This window comes from Pangasianodon hypophthalmus, chromosome 10, assembly GCF_027358585.1.
Source record: "Pangasianodon hypophthalmus isolate fPanHyp1 chromosome 10, fPanHyp1.pri, whole genome shotgun sequence".
Lineage (NCBI taxonomy): Eukaryota > Metazoa > Chordata > Actinopteri > Siluriformes > Pangasiidae > Pangasianodon > Pangasianodon hypophthalmus.
In genome coordinates, this window is record NC_069719.1 from 10,911,201 (window position 1) to 10,930,604 (window position 19,404).

The 19,404-nt window shown below is 41.9% G+C and overlaps 1 protein-coding gene across 3 annotated transcripts in view; it reads right to left on the reverse strand.

The window, feature by feature from the left end:
• Positions 1-1,035: 1,035 nt before the first annotated feature.
• Positions 1,036-19,404, reverse strand: part of cdin1 (CDAN1 interacting nuclease 1) — a 61,941-nt gene continuing 43,572 nt past the window's right edge. For all 3 annotated transcript variants that reach the window (XM_026934528.3, XM_026934530.3, XM_053237573.1), the window contains one exon: positions 1,036-2,646. In XM_026934528.3, the coding sequence (XP_026790329.3) occupies positions 2,511-2,646 (136 nt within the window). In that variant the 3' untranslated portion in view covers positions 1,036-2,510. The remainder of the gene's footprint in view (positions 2,647-19,404) is intronic.

Consider the following 19,404-nt stretch of genomic DNA (forward strand, 5'->3'; position numbering starts at 1 on the left):
AGATTTTTTTTAAAGCTGTACTTTGCTCTTTTTTTCTTTTTAAAAAAGTAGGCTCTGTTTTCACATCCAAACTGTAACTGCTTTTATCAAATGACACAGTTGTAAAATTAATAGATCCCCCTGAGCACAACTACACAACTGAGAATCACAGGATGCTTTAATGGATGTAGTGTGTAAAAACAAAACAACATAAAACAAACAAAACAAAACAAAAAAAAGGTGATCTTTTAAATTTTTTGCCAGTAGTGTGTTTTAATTCTCTCGATAGTGTGTTAAGCAAGTGGCATCATGAGTCATACGACACTTTTGGTTTTTAAACAAATAAAGTAAAAAAGAAATAAGCACGGTGTCTTTGTCTCTTTAAGCTTCTGGAACATGCTTTCCATCGAGTCTTGGCCAGTCCGCGGTGCTGAGCGGTCTCTGTGCTTGGCCAGAGTCAGTAATGGAGAGAGCATGCTGAGCGCTGCTGTAGCCTATTACATGAACTGCTATCCCACATTAATAAGCAGGCGCAATCCTCTGTGGATGGCCATTCTTTGGCATATTGTCTGAGTAAAGCTTATAGCCACATGCATTTGTGGGATGTCTGGCTGTAAGAGCACAACAGTGGAATGGACTTGCATTTGATGAGAAGTTCTTGATGATACAGAGCAGCAGCCTCTTTTCGCAGAATAAGCAATAAATAAATACTTGTACAGTCATGAAACACTTTTTTTTTTTTTAATTGATCACAATGACCGATTTTGATGACTATGATGTACATGCATGCAAGGTACTTATACTTAACCCTGTGAAAGAACAGCTGGACACAAACAACAACATGAGGCAGCCCTTATTTGGAGAGCACTTTAACAGGGAGATTGTTGTGACAAGAACAATGAATCTAAAACTGGAGAGTGGAGGCTGCCTAGGAAAAACACGAAAATAAAGACACAGCGTACTTTATAATTTATTGGAAACCTGCAATTGCATCATGGAAATCTCAGCACCCTTGTCTCATCTCTGACCTTCCTTTGTAGTGACAGTTTTTTAAAAAAAAAAAAAAAAAAAAAAAGCACTATTTGGTTTGCATTGTATGCAGAAACTAATTTATAGAGGTTGACCCGAGCTCCTCTTTTGTGCAAGAGCCATCTTGAAAAACAATGGCAGGAAGGCTTGAAAGCTGAGAGGAACTGAATCTGCTGTTTACTATTTTTTTTGTCTTCTTTATTCCACATTGCATTTTGCTCCCTTTTTAAAAAAGCTGTTTTTTTGTGCCCAAAAGGAGCTGTAAAGTGATGTCTAAGCATTCCATAGCTGTGCAATAAGGCTCCGTTAACTGGACGCTGGGGGGCCGTTGTTTTGTACCGTTTGGAGGAATGGGCCCAACAGAGGAAATCATGGCTGCCCCATGACCCTTCTCTGACCCCCGGTGCTAGAGGCCTAAACGAAGTAGGGGCAGCTTTAGGGTTAGAGGTTTAAGGGTAACAAATCATGTAACACTTTATAGCCATTGAAAAGTAGAGCGGCGAGATCCATGCGAGCTGGAGGAGTGCTGTAAGCTCTGAAGAGTGGATGGGGGAGAGAGAGAGAGAGAGAGAGACAGAGAGGGGTCAGGGATGGGTAAAGCTCCGCTGCACTCCTCCCTGAGAGGAGCAGGTCAGAGCAGGTCTGGGCCTGATTAACACTGAGTACAGGGAGAGAGAAGGGAAGCTCTTGATCTCGCTCATATCTCACCATGGTACTGCCGCTCCAAGGGCCCACTCTCGTCTTTCATCCAGACAGCATGCAGAAGGAGTCTCATGGAACGCCAAACTGAATTCCCTACAGTCTAGGGAGATTGTAGACTGGCTGTTTTTTTTTTGTTTTTTTTTAAACTTTAACCATGTACGGTAACTTTACAAATGTGATAAATCTCAGCTTACCTGATAAACCTGACCAGATTTTCTATTTCTATATTATTTATCCTAAGCACAAATTCCAGGTTATTTGACTTTTATTATCTATTTGTTTTTAATGCAAGTTTGACAGTGAAAGATAAAGGTAAAAACAGAAAGCTTGAAGATCACCATTACTCAAACCCACTTGGCAAACCTGTGAAATGTCCCAAATAAAAAGCAGGGAAGAAGAGGTCAGCAAACAGAGTTCCAAAAGGGACCACACCCTTATCAGACACAGAGAGAGAAAGTGAAGAACATAAATGCTGATAATGGGGATGACCTCTGTGCTGGCCTCATGAGTTTGTGGAGGGGCAGAATGACGAGGAAAAGGGCTGTGATAAGAGGTCTCCTCCTTCCTGAAGGACTAGGAGGTCCAGGTCCAGTCCAGGACTCCAGGCTCCCTGGCGTGATTTTGCACAGAGGTATGATTCCAACCCTGATCCCTGGGAGTTCAGCTGGAGTTCAGGGCAGATGTTTGCCAGTAGTTGTGCGCAGCAGGAAAACTAAATTGCTTCCGGATTCACGTCTCCACCAGCAAATGCCCTGTGACCCCCCACTCCCTCAGCCTCAGGATCACCCTTAGCTATAGCGTCAGCACTGGTCTGGGCTATGGCACAGAGTCACGATGTCTGAAGGGAAACAGTCTTTGAGAAGGATCCCTCGGTCCCGCTGGCAGTCCAGTTCTGCTATAAAGCCATACCAGTAGATGACCAGACCCGGGCCAAACCTGCAAATAATGAATTCAGTTCAGAATTACACGTAATCAAGAATAGCTGCTTTAAAAAGAGAAAGACCAAGTAGATTTTCTTGGCTTGTTTATTCAAATGATGAAAAACCACATGTGATGGGAGAAAAAAAAAACACGTCTCAGAATATTTGCTTTTGATCCACCCCTTTAGGAAACATGACTAAGAGTATAAAACAAAAGCCGTCATCTGATAAGATCAGCAGATGATACATAAGCAGGGTACCTTTACAATGGAACTTCAACAACAATAATAATTCTGAAGAAGAACAACACTGGAGATTAGTGTTTCAGACAGAACGCTCACAGTAAGCGCAGCACTGAGGCCACAATGGAGGGAGCAGTCTTGCTCTAATCGTGCATCTGTCAGTGCAGTTGCAGTATAATCCAGCTGTTTCATTCACATGGACACTTAAAGTACAGCCATTTTGGCTTGGCTCATGTTGCACTTCTGGAGAGCTATAAATAACAGCACTCACTCGCTTGCTGAGAAAAGCTGACAGTTTTCAGATACCTTTTTTTCTGATCCCTTTCTTATTCCAACTTGACAGCTTTTTGTATTTTGCTAGTCACTTCATACATCTACATTCTGCTCTGAAATCACACAGGCAATTATAGCTTTTTATTTCCAAAACAGTACTGAATTATTTCACACTTTTCCTACCATGTTATAAATCATTGTTGGTGGTATTTACTATGCCCTGAAGAAAAGTGAGTAGCCTGTCCATCGAGGAATGATCACGGCTAGTTCTTTGAACTTCAAGATTCAGACGTAAAGTCGTGTCAGAGTTATGATTCTTTTTAGGTGAGAGCAGAGATGCACACGAATCCAGATTATTTAGTGAAACTGACTGTCTAGAGATAATAAATGGGGCTTAAAGGTCTCTACTGAGGCAGACAGGAAGCCGCCTGACGGGCTATCCAGCACTACAGGAAGTTCAGCCCTGAGGAACAGTTCATAAAGTCCCAACTGTGATCAATCATGCCATCAGCGAAATACTGCTGTCTCCGTCAACATCAGAGCCATGATTAGATGCACTACGCTGCATTTAGTTCTCACACACCTCCATCACCGCAATCATCATCTACACTACGGTTATTACAACTTTCATCATTCACGCCCTCATGCCTACTTCCTGACTGCTACTTCTTGCAGTATCTATAAATAACAAGCTGTTTGACCTGCATTGGACAAGTCGGGGCAACTGAACTGTGTAAATAACCCCAAACCCCAGCAGAGGTGCAGAGGCTTCAGCAAGAAGAAAAGCGAATACATGTGACGGTGGACCGGCATTCCCTGTTTTACAGGCTGTGATTTACAGTTCAGTATCTCTGGGCAAACACGCCAAAACTAACAGCCCTGGAGAGAGAGCGAGCCCACAGATGCACTGCAAGTTCACCACAAAGTCACACATAGCTGAGCCATTCAGTAGAGTAGTCTATAGTGCAAGTTTTTTCCTCCCCCCCTCCATCTCCTCTCCTTATTCTGTAAGAGCCTCATATTCCTTTCCATTGCTGTATGGATGGCTATTCTTTTTATGGAAATGTTATGGAAACAAAATCTAAACATTTACATTAGATAACTTTGGAGCAAGGTTAAGACAGACTTTTATTGAGCATCAGTGTGCATTGCTCTTTTCAGCCAGCGAGATGGGGGGGGGTGCAACAGTGAAAAAAAAAAGTAAGGAGGGTGTAGAGAGAAGGGAAAGCAACCTTCTGAAAGGTTAAAACTGTACATCAACAGATAAGGCACAAGTGTACGATACATCATGTCCCTGGGTTGTGAGGGGTGTCCAGGCACAAATTGAAACAAGCAAAATTATAAACACTGGGGAACCGTGTCACCAAGGCTACACCGTGAGGAAATAAATGGAGTTTGAATTCTCTTTTGAATTAATAAAGTCCATACCAGGGGGACCTTGAAATAAATCCCAGAGCTAAAAAACTGGCAATACAATGGATGGGTTGTTGGCAGTGGAAAGGGAGGAGGTAAAGGGCAAAGAACAGGGGTCTCAGGTTAAGGAGACGGGCTTGTGACCATATCAAAATAAATAATAATAAAAAACCCCAATGAAAGGTTTCCATAAATAATGTGGCAAACGACACAAGGCTCAGATCATAATTGTGGTCTATTACGCGGGCCAGTGCTCCATCACCTAAAGCTGGCACCCGCGACGCTCCGGGAAAGTCGGTCATCTTCCAATAAACATCTAACTGCGTAACGAGTTGGTGAAATTGTTTGTGAAATGTAGCTAATTTGGAGCGTGCTAGCTTTGGCGGGCGGAGTAAGTGGGATGCCGTGGAGAGCGCTGCTGGCAGACACACTGCCATTAGCCATAACGAGCGGTCCGCATTTGATTTTGAAGCAGGTGCCATGCTGGTTAAAACGGCAGCTTAATGAGAGCACAGCACTTAAGAACAAAAACCCAAATGGAGGTGCTGAGAGAGTAAGCTGCCATTAGGGCAGCCTCCCCCCTTCTCAATGCACACGTGTAATCGCAGCGTAATTAAATAACTAATTACAGCCCTCCATGGTGTTGTCTCCAGATCACCACAGCACCATTTAGCATCTTCTATAGAATACCTTTTCATCATAAACCCACCTAAGGTCTGAACCGAACCCCTGAACTTCTGGGGCTGAAGAGTACAAGAGGACATAGTTCCATGTCATTTCTAAATGTAGCACAACACAAAAAGTACTGCTGAATAAATCCTTAGGTAGTCTTTAAAATGGCAGAATCTAAGCCATCCACTACTCTTCTCACACACACAAAAAAAGATTTAAGACAAAATTTTTAAAGAGTTTGGTACAAATACACCTTTGTTACAAATTCCATACATCTGGCAAAGTGCTGACATCCATTACACTGAATCTGGACTTTTTATGTTGCACTACCAACCTGTACCACAACCCGTGGTGACAAAGTGTGAATATAAAAGAGAGAGGAAGAAAGAGAGAGAGAGAGAGAGAGAGAGAGACCAGGGTTTGTGCTGTCACAGCTTTGGCCTGGCCTGGCTTTCGGCTGGTGATTAATTGGTGTTTATTTATAGGGCTTGAACTGGGTGATAGGGGGCGGGGGGCCGACTCAAGGCTGCAAGCAAGGCGATATCAGCACAGAACCTCCGTCTCGCATGTTTTATTCAACCAGCCTGGGGCCCTGGATACAGCAGCCCAGTGATAACAAAAAGCTTCCACACAAACAGGATATTTGAAGAGGTATGGCCTCGCCTGGACAGAACAGTGCAGGCGGTAAACAAGAATTGTGCGCTGGTCCACTCTTCATAAATATCACAAATAGCCAAACAGCCTGCCATTAACATCCGCCCTGCTAAAGACAAACTCTTATTGTGCTAGAAGCATTCAATTCTCTCAGGTATGTAAAACACAAACACAAGGTTGTGATGGGCTACGCTTGGCCTTCAAATGAGCCCCAGACACCAGCAATGTAATTAAGCGAGAACACACTGCCATAAAAAAGTCCCGTCCTTGTCCAGGTGTAATTTTTGAAGACGTTTTTATGTCCGCTTTCTGCCCCTGTCAATGAGGTTTCAAAACGCGATGTGACGCAGATGCCCCTACTTGCTCCTTGTTTGATGGCAGAGCACAGGTGAAATTTACACCCACAGGCATGGCTTGTCAATACAACCAGGGAGATTAAAGAGGGACTTAAAACGGCATTTTATCAGCAAACCTTGGGCACCTCCACAACCCTGAGGACAAGAGCTGCCTTTAGTTTTGGATCTCATTCAACCACTGACCATGTCAGCACCAGCCAAAGGCTCTGCCCGTCACACATATTGATAACCTCATTAATGCGAGAATGTAAAGACCCTCACCCTCATCCAGCATGTGGCTATAATTGTGTAAAACCGCACAGCGCTCATTATCCTCCGCTCATGTATTAATGACCACCGTGCTACTGGTGAGGTGAGATCCAATAAACGCCTGGCCTGTCTGCGATAATGACTAAGGAGATGAAACTTCCACTTTTAGGCACTTAATTTCCTTTGAAATGACAGGGTGAAAAGCAACGAAGACATTGGACAATGCCAAAGGGTCAGCAATCAGAAAAGGCTGCAGTGACCCCATATAAAAATATAGAAAAATGAAAATTTGACAGGAAAATGAGAAAGGAAACCATAGATGCTTTCTTTCTCCATTTTGGGAGGCAGTTGTTTGTCTTTGAAATTGCACTGCCATGAACAGCACAGCTTAGATCTGCAGTGTCACGCTCCGACTCACAAGGACACGTGCTTGCCTGCTTTGGCCACATGGCAAAAACAAACAACCAGCAGGCCGGCCTATGATCTGTTCAGAGCGCAGACCAGGGGGTGGCTAAGAGCAGTGTGCATCACAATTATCTGATAAAAGCTCTTCAGAACAACAGAAAAAGGTCTAGATCAGCCAGCAGTCCTTTACCCAGGAGCAACTGTGGCACATCCATGACTGGGTTCCTCTGAAGCTCACATAGAGACTGGCTAACCCTGGCTAGCAATCCAGATCAAGTATCAGGTGACCTGGAGTTTAAGTGTGGTCTGTTCTGTATCACCATAAATGTGACACTGCCTCATGCAAATGGACAAAAACCTATAATGGTCTTAAGGATAGATTCATTGAGATAATGTTTTGCAATATAGATGTAGGCAGCAGGGTGGCGTGGTGGTGCAGGGGTTAGGGTTGTCACCTCATAGCCCCAGGGTCCTTGGTTCAATCCTGACCTCAGGTTACTGTCTGTGCAGTATTTCGCACGTTCTCTCATGTTCGTGTGGGTTTCCCCTGGGTTCTCCAGTTTCCTCCCACTGTCCAGAAACATGCCAGTAGGTGGACTGGTGACTCTAAATTGCCCCTTGGTGTGAATGACTAGGCAAATGTATGCGTATGGTGCCCTGCAATGGACTGATGCCCATTCATCCCTGCCTAGTGCTCAGTGATACCAGAACAGGCTCTGGATTTATAGCGAATCTGACCAGTTTTAAAGCACTATCAGACTATTTTGTACATTTTTAGTGTCCAGCTAATTTACAACAATCAAGAAAACCATCAGTGGGAACACAGAGATAAAAAGCAGCGAAGCAGCTCTATGAGGACGGCAAGAACTGATTCTGGTGTTAATTAGCAGATGAGCTCATGTTATAATGATTAACGGGTCTCCCTGTAGCATGACAAGGAAGAAGTTAGCACGATGATGAGCATCAGTGGGACTTTTGTGACAGTGTCAAGGGGATACATGTTCCTTTAACCTGTTATTCTTAACTCCCAGGAGCTCTCGTCAATAATTAGCAAATCTCTCTTGAGGGAGAGGAACAAATCCTCCATTTTGTTTTGAGAAGGCCTGGCCACAAGACATGTCCTAATCCTGCCCTTAACCCTGCCTGCTAATGTGTTTCCAATTTATGATGAGCCCCTCTGCAGCCATGGTGGTAATCAACAACAGTTTGGAGTGTAACCTAAGCCGGGTCTGGCTGGGTCGACCCAGGCGCCTCTGTGCTGGAGTGTCCAGCATCTCTGGTGCATAGAGACCTGTAGGAGACGTGTTTTGTTCAGATAAACAAGTCTCCGTCTCTCAGGCTGCAGGGTATGACTCTGGTGTTTAATGGCTTGGATGACCTGATCTTGCATCCACACACATGGGTGAAGGAGACTTTGAAAGCTCTCACAACACAGTCAAGTCTTCTTTTTTCGTCCCTCTTTAGAATGGCTGGATTTATTTATTTATTTATTTATTTATTTATTTAAAAATGATCCTTAGCTAGCTGCAAATTACAGCTTCACTTTTCCAGAAATTGAATTTGCATGGACGAAGACAGAGGAGTACAGATAAATTACTGTTTCTTATAAATAGGTGTGAAAGCTGATTGTCTGACACCCAAGGTGAAAAAACACAAGAAAGGAAAGACCCCCCAAAATAAGCGCAGCCAGCGTAAAGAAGGCTTATGTGAAAACAGACCTGGCTTTCATCCAAATTGCCACCTTCGGAGGTGCACAGTGGTGTTACCGCCTCTAAATCAACATGTCAGCACCACAGCATCTGAACTTTACCTTCAGCCTATATTGCTCACAGCTATTCAGCAGCTGTAATGAATTGTAACTCCAGTCACCTTGGCACAAAAAACAAGAAGGCCAGAGAGAAATGTGCAAAGAAAGAGAACAATTTTTCACCTGCAGACGGACAGGACTTAAATTTGTTGTTCTCTGACAAACAATAATAATCACACTGGGCTATCAAGGGTGAGCCTGGTAGACTGAGGTCAAAATTAGGGCTCAGTTCTGCCCTGTATCTAGCAGAGTGGATTTAAGAGAGAAAGCCGTATGCTAACTCAGCACCATGTTTACATTCTTGGGGGTAATTTTAGCCCCAAGGGGACATACAAGGGCCACGGTGTCATTTAGCTTCATCACTAACCAGTTAGCTCGGCGTGGGACCAAAGAGTTTGTGGGTGGTATAGAGACACCAACACACACACACACACACACACACCCCTATATATACTCGTATATCAAAAAAGAAAATGTGACAAAAGAAAAAGTTTTTTCTTTGAACATATTTTGCATATAAGTACTATCTGAAACATTTCTCAGGCAATTAAACAACAGTACCAGCAAATGAAATATTTAACTACTGCATCAGGATTCTTGCCCTTTACTTGTAAGAATATTCTAGACCTTTAATGACTTCGTCCAGATTTACTGTTAAACTTCCCACACTTTTAATATTTTGTTTTCTGGCTAATTTTTAAAGATGATTAAGTATCATGAAAACAGAAATTGTGAAATGTATTAAAGAGGCTGATTTAACAGAGGAAAAAAGGACATGTTAAAAGGCCATGAGTGTAGAGCATAAGTGTCTTGATATTACTTATACCCAAATTTTGGGTCCAAAATATTTTCTGAATTTTCATACTTTTTCAGCTTTGTAAATTAGTGAATTTAAATGTAACACTTTTTTAGACATGCCAGACCTGAACTAAACTATACCTGAGCTAAATTATATGATTAGGTATACTTTGATTCCACAAGAGAAAAAAGAGGAAACGTTTCATAAGATTACATAATAAATTAATATTTTAATTAAATAAAATTCCAATATAGTAGTCTTGCCATTTTAACAAAGGGACAAGCAGTCCCCCCCCCCCCCCCCCCCAAAAAAAAAAAAAAACTTTGCTGTCACGAAACCTTGCAAAGATAAAACCCCTGAAAATGTTAATAATCTTCCTCAATCTCAATGTGTGGTATGATATAGCACCACAGTTGGCAGAATTTTCTTTGATGATCTGCGATACAAATCAAATTTCACTGTCGTTTTAAAAAATTTACAAAGCAAACAAAACATGAGTAGGACCCCAGTGACTAGGGCTTCAGCTCCTCTCACTCACAGCACCATGGGGCTTCAAAAACACCACACAGGCTCCTGCATGTGGACTGGCCACACTAATTAGCCAGGGGATCAAACTGGAAGTTAAATATTCCGAAACATGTAATGGAAGAACGAAAGGGTAACGTGCCGGGGTCAGGCTGACGCCAAACGCTGGTCCTCAGGCAATGTGGTATTGATTTTCACTTGTTTGGAAGAGTGGGGGGCTGAGTGTGTGTGAACAGTGTGTGTCTCTGTGTGTGTGTGTGTGTGTGTGTGTGTGTGTGTGTGTGTGTGTATATACAGAGGGGCAACTAGGGTGCTAGCTTATGGACTGTCATGCTGACAGTTTAACCCTGTTTTCTAAAGGAAACAAACAGAAGGACGTCCTCGTCTGACAGCAATGATCTGTAGATGACACCATGTTGCCCTGAACAATGTCGTTTTCGCTGAAGGGAAAAAGAAGCTCAGGGACATAAAGCCAAAGCATAAACCTAAAGCACAGCAGTAGGCCACCAGCCCGGACTACAAACAGTATCACGTGCTGCTTTACAGGTGCTCAGTGAACCAAGACAGGACTGAGTCGAGTGCACACACTAGTAGCTTTCTGTAATTTTGCTTAAGGTCACTAAAAAGGCTTGCAGTATAAAAAAGGAGAAATATTAGTAAGGAATATCATATGCTATTATAGGAAAATAATCCAGGCTGGGGTGATGTGATATTTTCCTATAACAACACGGTCCCAGTTGTGTTGTTCCTCTTACACCATAACGATTTGTCAATTGTTACACTCTTTAATATATTAATGAACAAAATGTCATGCTTTGTAACCATATATAGTCATATTTAATGTTATGGAACGTCTGCAAAGTTAGTTAGCTCCTGTTCAATTATGTTATTCCCTCACCAGCCTATATATAATAATTACTAAGAAGGTGAAAAGCATGAGCATAGATCCTGGCTAAAATGTGTATTACAGAATGGAATAAAAGGATATGAATTTTGTAAGTAGATAGGTGGTCAATTATAGCAAACATTATGACACCCAAACAAGCTGCTTTATTCTTCCTTATCGTCTCATGATTTGTCAAGGGTGGAAGGTCTGCAGCTTTTGGTCATTTTTCCCCTCTGATGACTTGAAAAAAAAAACAGCCCACACTTTTCTCCTCAAATTGCCTCATCTCTCCATCAGAATGCCAAAGGGGACTCCATTAGCCAGGCCCTACACAGTCCTGACCTCTCCTCAACTCACACCACCACCACCACCACCCTCAATTTAGCCAGCCCCTTCGTCCTGAGAAGCATGTCCACGTCAAATTAGAGCGGGCCCCCATTGTCCTTATTATGGCTTGGGAAAATGCCATCATGACTGATGCTACGGGGTCCCTCGCTTGTCACTAGTTGTCAGCCAGACGTGGAGTTTGGATACACATAGCTGACAGGTAATCTTAATGTCTTCAATTAGCCTAATTAGTCGCGTCATAAACAATTTGATAAGTGCCCGGCCAGTGCAAACAGATAAACACACACACACTCCTCACACAAATGCACATGATAGGCAAAGCACCAGTGTGTGTGTGTGTGTGTGTGTGTGTGTGTGCGTGTGTGTGTGCGCGTGTATGTGTGTTAATGAGAAGGGTAATGGGTTTATCAGTGACGAAGTGCATGCCTTCTCCTTTGTCTCCCCGTGTCCCAGCAAGCTCAGCTGTGCAGTGCTTTGTGCTACCTGGTCACTTCAAATTGTACCATCTCCTTTCATTAGCACATCGCCCAGTGAGAATGTGAAAGGCTGTGACAAAATTCATTTAAAGGGAGTGGGAGCAGATTGCCTGAAGCAGGTGCTATAAGGGAGATAAAACAAATGCAGGTGACACTGTGTGCAAGAGTGTGTGTGTGAGAGAGAGACAGAAAACAAGATGGGGTATTTTCTTTATCATCAATGGGAGAGAAGTGTGTGATCCCACATCCAAGTTGGCTTTATAAATAAGCATTTGATTTATTGCTGTATTATAATTAATGTATATTACAAATTTAATCAGAAAAAGTTACAGTAATATTAGCAAATTAGTTAGTAAGACTAAAACTGAATTGAGGACATGTGACTGGAAGCCTTTCCTCAAATTCTCCCTCACTGTATAAAAAAAAAAAAAAAAAAAAAAAAAAAATGCACATATGTATGGAATGATTTCTTTTATTTACACACACTCATTATTGAAGGTCTCGCATTCTCCACTAATCCTTAAACAGTAAAAACACTCATGCTCAAACCAGTGACTGATCAACTCTCGTTTTAATCTGAACCCATTCAAAAGATGCAAAAAACAAGCATTTTCTGACACACCAAGTTGAGCTGAATTTGTGAGACAAAAATAAAAGTAAAGATAAAATAATGGGGCCTCGAGGTAACCTGAGCATCATGAGCGAGCGCTACTCTCGACTGTGCAAGCCCTCCAGAGCAGGTGCCCGATGAGTGCTATCGTTGTGCGCGTCACAGACAATTACAGGAGGAGGGACAGATCCACGGTGGACCCCTGTCTCCGCTCTTGACCCCCGCCCCAAGTGACGACTCAGACAGCGAAAAGGGGAAAAAAAAGGAAAAAAGAGAAAGAAGGCCCGTCACAGGAAAGTTGTAATAGGAAATTGCTTTTGGCAACTATTTGTTCAGCACCAGAATCATTTTTTGTGCCAACACAGTGAGCCCCATTGGAAAACAGGGCAGGTCTCCCTAATGAGTAATCTATTTCAAAGCAGTCTTGTCTGGGCATGACAGTTTACTGAGAGGCTTGAAGAACTGGTAATTACCAGTGTTACGGGGCAATTAATGCATATTACACTGCGGCACTCACGGCGGTGACTGTCAGCTCCCCAATAAAAATGAGCACTCTTCAGCTAAAGGGTGACATTAATTGGACCTTTAATGACTATGCACAGGAACCAAGCCAAATAGGAACAAAACAGGGGACTCTGCCTGACTTCAGGAGTGGGGTGGAAATTGTACTAAAAATGAGATTAATTGCTGTTGAGAGACGAAAAAAAAGAATAGAGGAAGTATAAAAAAGGATGAAATTATAGGCTTTGCAGAACAGGGGGTTCTTGTTGCAATGACAATTCTTAATTATCTTATATATTCTTTATGTTAGGAGAGGGCCAGTAATAGCTTTGGGGGGGTTAGATATGAGGTTAATGTGTAGCATAGTACACGTTCTCAAATCTAAAAATGTCCACAGGAATTTCTATTTCTAAGGACATATTTCAGATTCTATATATAAAAGCCATTCATATGGAAAAAAGAGACTGGAAGAGGTGATTTGCTGTCTCTCTCTAAGGCCTCTAAAGTGGGGGTTTGTTTTTGTGTGGTAATGAATGAAGAGCCACTTCAGCAGAACAGGGTTTGGAGGGAAGAAAAAGAAAAAAGAAAAAAGAAAAAAAAAAAAAAAAAAAAAAAGCCTATTGTCTGTGTTATAGTGACCGAAGTGGAAGAAGCTTAATTAGCAGGGGAATGAAGAGTCCTTCAGCTCATGACACCTCTGAAAAGACTCGCTCCTTGGGTGCATTTTAAGCACCCAGTAAAAAAAACAAAGTAGCCAGTTCTTTCATTAACACCGAGCAGAAATTGGTGAAACTTCAGCGCTTGACAGAGTGTTTATTTATGAGCAGATAACGCTGGCCATATTAAGTAGCCTTGATTAATGCTGTTTATCTGCGCACGCGCCACCTGAATATGCAAGCGCACAAATCAAAATATTCACATGCAAAACATGCAGACATTTGCATGCATTTTTGATTTGGTGTTTCCGCAGCACTTAAAATATGCGGTAGGAAGGAGAGCAGTGCTGCCTGGTGTGCTGTCACGCCGCACACTCACACTGTCATTGGTGATGAGAGAACTTCCCAGCTTCAAAGCAGCTTTGCGTTCGAAAGGAGAAGGAGCAAATATTTGAATTGCAAAACCACATCATCTTCCGACGGGAGAAAATTCAAGACAACTTCCAAGAGTTAAAGACCTACATTTCCCCCGAACAAGCGAACCCTCAGCAAACTGTTAAAAGGAGGGGGCCTCTAACGTATTCCGTATAAGCACCTTCCTCGGTAATTTAGCGTATCCAAATTTGTGTAATGGGATGTGACACGTTTCAGAGGAGGGCTCAAGAAGAAATATATAAATATAATACAAGGAGAGCACCATAAAAATGTTTTAAGCGAGTCTTGTATTAAGCCGAAATTCAGCGTATAAATCCAGGGTTCTCCGGCGACCTGACACAGTTTTGATTACGGACTGAAGTGTAATTACTTAAGCCACCTTTAAGGAGGGAAGGAGTTAGGAACTCCATGATACTCCAGTGCCAATTCTGTTCCATCAACAGCTACTGTTTCCAACCATGCAGGAAGCATTTGCCTACCAAATAAAAAGACTGTTTACTCAAGTACATTTGCCAAGCTATTTGCACATTTTAGATGTAGTGCAATAGTGAAAAAGGCCATTTTCAAACATCAAGTCATTCTGGGGAGAAAAAAAAAAACCTAAAACACGAACAAAACCCAAACCAATCCAAAACTGAACCAAACAACAAAACATCATGAAATATGACATCTCAATTTTATACCAGAAATATGACATTTAACATCACAATAAGACAGTCATGGACAGCATTTAGCATTTATATCAGCAAATATCTTCCAATTGCTGAAATAACACTTTTCTACATTTGGGGGTGAAAAACATACTTTGTATTGCATTCATCTGTTTTTCATTTTGAAATTTAAAAAAAGTGCCAAACAAGCTGTTCAAGATATTTTTTGGCTCTAAAATGATAAATATTACAAATGTTTCTCCTTTGCTTGTTTTTCATCATGTCAGATTCATTTTGGGCGTAAATTAATGAACGATTTTGAGTGACCCAGATGTGTATAAGCAATTACTGGGTAGCTAGTAGCAAGAATAGGGTAAATTAAAGATTGTGTTGTGTCTGATGTACTGCTAATATCAACCACTGTGTGCTTTTTAAAAATAGAAAAGGGTGATGGTAAAGGACATGTACTGACATGGTGGCTGAAAAAATCTGTAGGATTTCTCCAGATGCTGCAATTTAAGAAGATTCGCCCAAAATTAATTCTTGCTTATGCTGATCCCATTTTTATCATATCTTTTATGAAAACAAAATAAGATGAGAGAGTACACACCACAGAATAACCTGTAGAATAGCTAACTTGTACATTCAGGTCAAAATTGAATGCACTGCATTGAGCATTTTTTTCATATTTGGATTCATGAATATTTGATTTCTAGAGTTTGTGTAGTGAAACAAGTAGAAACAAATAAAAATGTGTCCATTTTTTTATTTTTATTTATTAAGAATTGAATTGCTTTTATGAAAAAAGGATTAATTTCCTATTTTAGTGTGTCCCAAGAAAAACAAAAATAAAATAAGCAGTGAATGAATGCAATGTACACAGACCTGACATGTTTAAATTCCACTTATAGGAAGGAATGTTAGTGCCACATGGCATATTCCAGAAAATGAGTTACTTCAGCATATGTGGAAAATATTTCATGTGACATGTTCTAAATGTCTACCTACTGACACTGTCTGTCAATCATAGGTGGTTTAGTCAAGCTAACATGGATTTATAGCTAAATAATATGAATACCTACAACTCAGAGGTTATAAAAGTTTAGTAATAAAGATCAGTGTGTTGATGGGGTCTACCATATGAAAGCACCCACTTGTAAATCAGAGTCGTAGCACTAGTCCTTGGCACACAGGACATGACTGCGAGTTATTCTGATGCAAGCTTCCCCACCCTGCCCTGTACGAGGCGCCCAGCCTAGGCATAGACACGCTGGAGGCAGACACGGGCAGAAATCAAAAGCTTAAGTGATGGATAACTTTAGTGCACAATGACCTCTGTCACAGAGGGCTTGCCCTAAATCAATCTGTGAGATAAGGAGCAGTGTGCACCTTGGTGTGTTCACGGGGGCGGCCCTTATCTGTGCCAGGAGGAAGTCTGAGTAATAACTAAAGACAAGCTACGACGAAATCACTAAACCCACATTGTCAAACACAATTTACAAAGTATATTCCCCCTCCTCTGGCGCTGTTAAAACAGTCATTATGAAAGCACGGGTGATAGGAGCCTGTGTTTACACCCAGGTCCTGTGCACGCCTGGCTGGGAAAGGAAAAGAAGAGGAGAAGAAGAAAAAGAAGAGGAGGTGAGGGACGTGGGGTCACACACACTGCTGCAGAGCCTCGAGAGAAAAAGAAGGCCCTGGGGCTTTGAGTCGTTCATGTCGGGCCGCCGTGGGCTGCCTTCATTTGCAGTGATACATGCGGGGAGGGGTTGGAGGTTGAAGTTGAGAGGAGGGCCGACAGGAAAAAGGGACCGAGCGCTTCGGGGAGATTACAGCGCTTAACATGTTAAGACCTCTCAGGAGTTTCCCCATTCATTCGAGCTCTTTTCCTTTTTTGGACAAGGAGACTATAACTTTCCACGTGGTGACATCAAAATGGAGAAACAGACCAAACATGACACCAAACATCGCAATTACGTGACCCCTTTCTGTCGACCGTTTCAAAAGTCCAGCCTTGAAAATGCTGATGAAAATATGTTCACTTTCTCATTCGAAATGACATTTGACAATACTGGTAATATTTCAAATAGTTGCAAAAACATTCTTGCAGGCCATGACATTTTTTTTCCATTGCTTGGACAGGCGCAGGTAACCTCTGCTGAAAGTTTCCCATGAACTCGGGGATATGAATTGAAAACAAGACGGCGGAGAAAAAGAGGTCTGACATTTTGAGCCATAGTGTTTGGTTTCACTCAGGCAGCTAAGGCCAAATGTTTTGCAATCATTATTCAAGGAGGTTTATCCCTTTTCTGATTCAAACCACAACGAGTACTCAAAACAGAAGCGGTCATCTTTTCTGACCACAGCTGAGCATTTAACAGAGACTCGAGAGAGACTGCGAACTGTCAGCAGGTCCATGGATTGAGTTCCAGTGCCTGCTAAACCCCATCACCAAATTAGGTGAGGTGCAGTCCTCTGCCCTCGTCAGTACAAACGCAATCAAGGAAGCATACTTTTCAATATGATTCAAATTAATGAGGTAGAAGAAAGACAAAACACTGTGCAGTCGTGGCAGCTTTTAGCTGTTACATTTACATTTCGAATACTTCACATTTCATATACTTTAGTTTGGACAGAAGACCACAATGGGGAATTCTGTGCGGGAAGGGAGCTCTGTAGGAAGTTAATAGTTTTCACATTTATTACAACCACAGAGGAAGAGAATGCATGCAGGCAGGCAGGACAGTGATCTGGCATCAGCTAACCACAGCTGGGGTGAAACTGGCATGTGGCAGGTTGTGTCATGGAGCTTTCACCAGACCGCATCATAATTCTCGCTGATTTTAGCTGACATTATCGCATATTGAAATAGTGGTCACAGTGAAAATCTTGAATTTCGATAAACAGATCTTTTGGACAAAAAGGGTGAATGAGTGATAGACACCATTGTACAAGGGGCAAGTTTTAAGAATTTTGATTCTTTATGGTAACGGCATAATTTCTGTCCACATGCTAACCAGAAAAAAAAGAAGAAAAAAAAAAAAACAACCCAAAAAAGAAACAGTGATGACATGCAGAGCAAGAACGTTGGATCTCTTCTGCCTACTGTACAAACCCATGGGGCACACTACGGCCATGCTTTATGGCACTGAAAAGAACAAAGGCCACTACGGAGCCTTTGAAGCTTCGTACCATTCATCTGAAGGAGCCAAACACTTTAAACTGATTATACATATGCCGTGTGTGTGACAGAAAGACTATGCTGACCTGACAGATATCAAACATTAGTTTGAATGGATGAGTGAAATCAAAGGTCACTGCTCGAGTTCTCATCTGTCTCTGATTAAGCTCTGACCAATGGCTACAAGGTTAGCTATGTTTAAGCGACAAGGCAATTGAGAAGCAAGAGAGTGACCTGAAACTTAAACCAGAAATATGGGCAGGCAAGACCATACATCCCATTTTTCCTTGTTATAAGGAACACGACAGGAAAAAATGTAAATCAGATATATAATAAATATATATAAATTGGTAGCGCTGAATGAAATTTAAAAAGGGGATATTTGATTAGGCCGATTTTGTGGGCTCTCTAGTGGATTTTTAAAAGGCCAGTCTCAAAATGTACAAGAGGATAAAAACAGATTTACGTATTTTGGCAGGAAAACAGCCATCATGTCAGAGAAGTAAAGAATGAAAGGGTTCAGCCTAGCAAACAGCACAGTGCACTGATATACATTTATGGAAAATAATGTTTCTTAAACAACATTTCTAAACAAATATGCAAAATACATTCAAATTAGTCTTTTTTTTGAAAACCTGACCAAGAAACCCTGACATGAATACCTAACAAATGATGAAAGTGAAGAAATCCCTCCTTTCTGCTGCCACAAATGAAGAACACATTTCCCTTAATGCTGAGTGCAATACTGAAAGTGATTTGTATACCATGACATGTTTGTTATTTTGGAGACCTGTTTATAGATACTTAGCATGAGGTTGCTAATTGTGATATATACAGCCGCTCTCTTCGTAAGGCTAGCCGTGCTTTATAAACCGCCTGTTTGCTTGGATTACCTCTTAACCTGAAACTCTCAAAGGCTCTGTAGAGAAACAAATCAAACTCAGGCCTTCACACTGCGATCATGTCCAACGAGGTCACCATATAACAACCAAGGAGGGAGGGGGGGGGGAAAGAGCCAGTCCCGACTGAATAACCCCACAGTGACGTTTATGGATACTGTAGCGCAGAGCCAATCCCCTGCACCAGTGTGTTCCCTTGATGAGGACTGTCGAAACGAGCCAACATCTGCTCCTCGATTAGGACGACATGATGGCGGCCCGCTGTAATTGATGGTCTCGTCCAGAGGTAAGAGAAGCCTGAGCGAGCTGGGCAGGAAAAGGGACAAGGCTGAGAGAGGGACAGTGGACCTAAATGAGAAATACGTCCGAGTTATTTATAAACTGCCACTTGTCACGGACGTCCTGATTCTCAGACTGAGCCACCCACCTACACCATCCGCAGCTGGAAAACCAACCGGCTCAAATGGAGAACAATTCCCATATCATTTTTTGACAATGCAAGTTATTATTATTTTTTTTAATTTAAAACAGATAATATAATCAGCCAAAACTCAAAAGCAGTCCACTCAGAGGATCGACCAAAATGAAGAGCACCATGTATGCCTGTCCTCATAAATATCAATGTGCCGGAACAGCCGCCAGCTGGAAAAAAAAAAATAAAAAAATAAAAAAAAAAAAAAAAAGCTAATCACCCTCCAAAAGCAATCACACGCTTGCAATGGCATAAAAAAGAAACC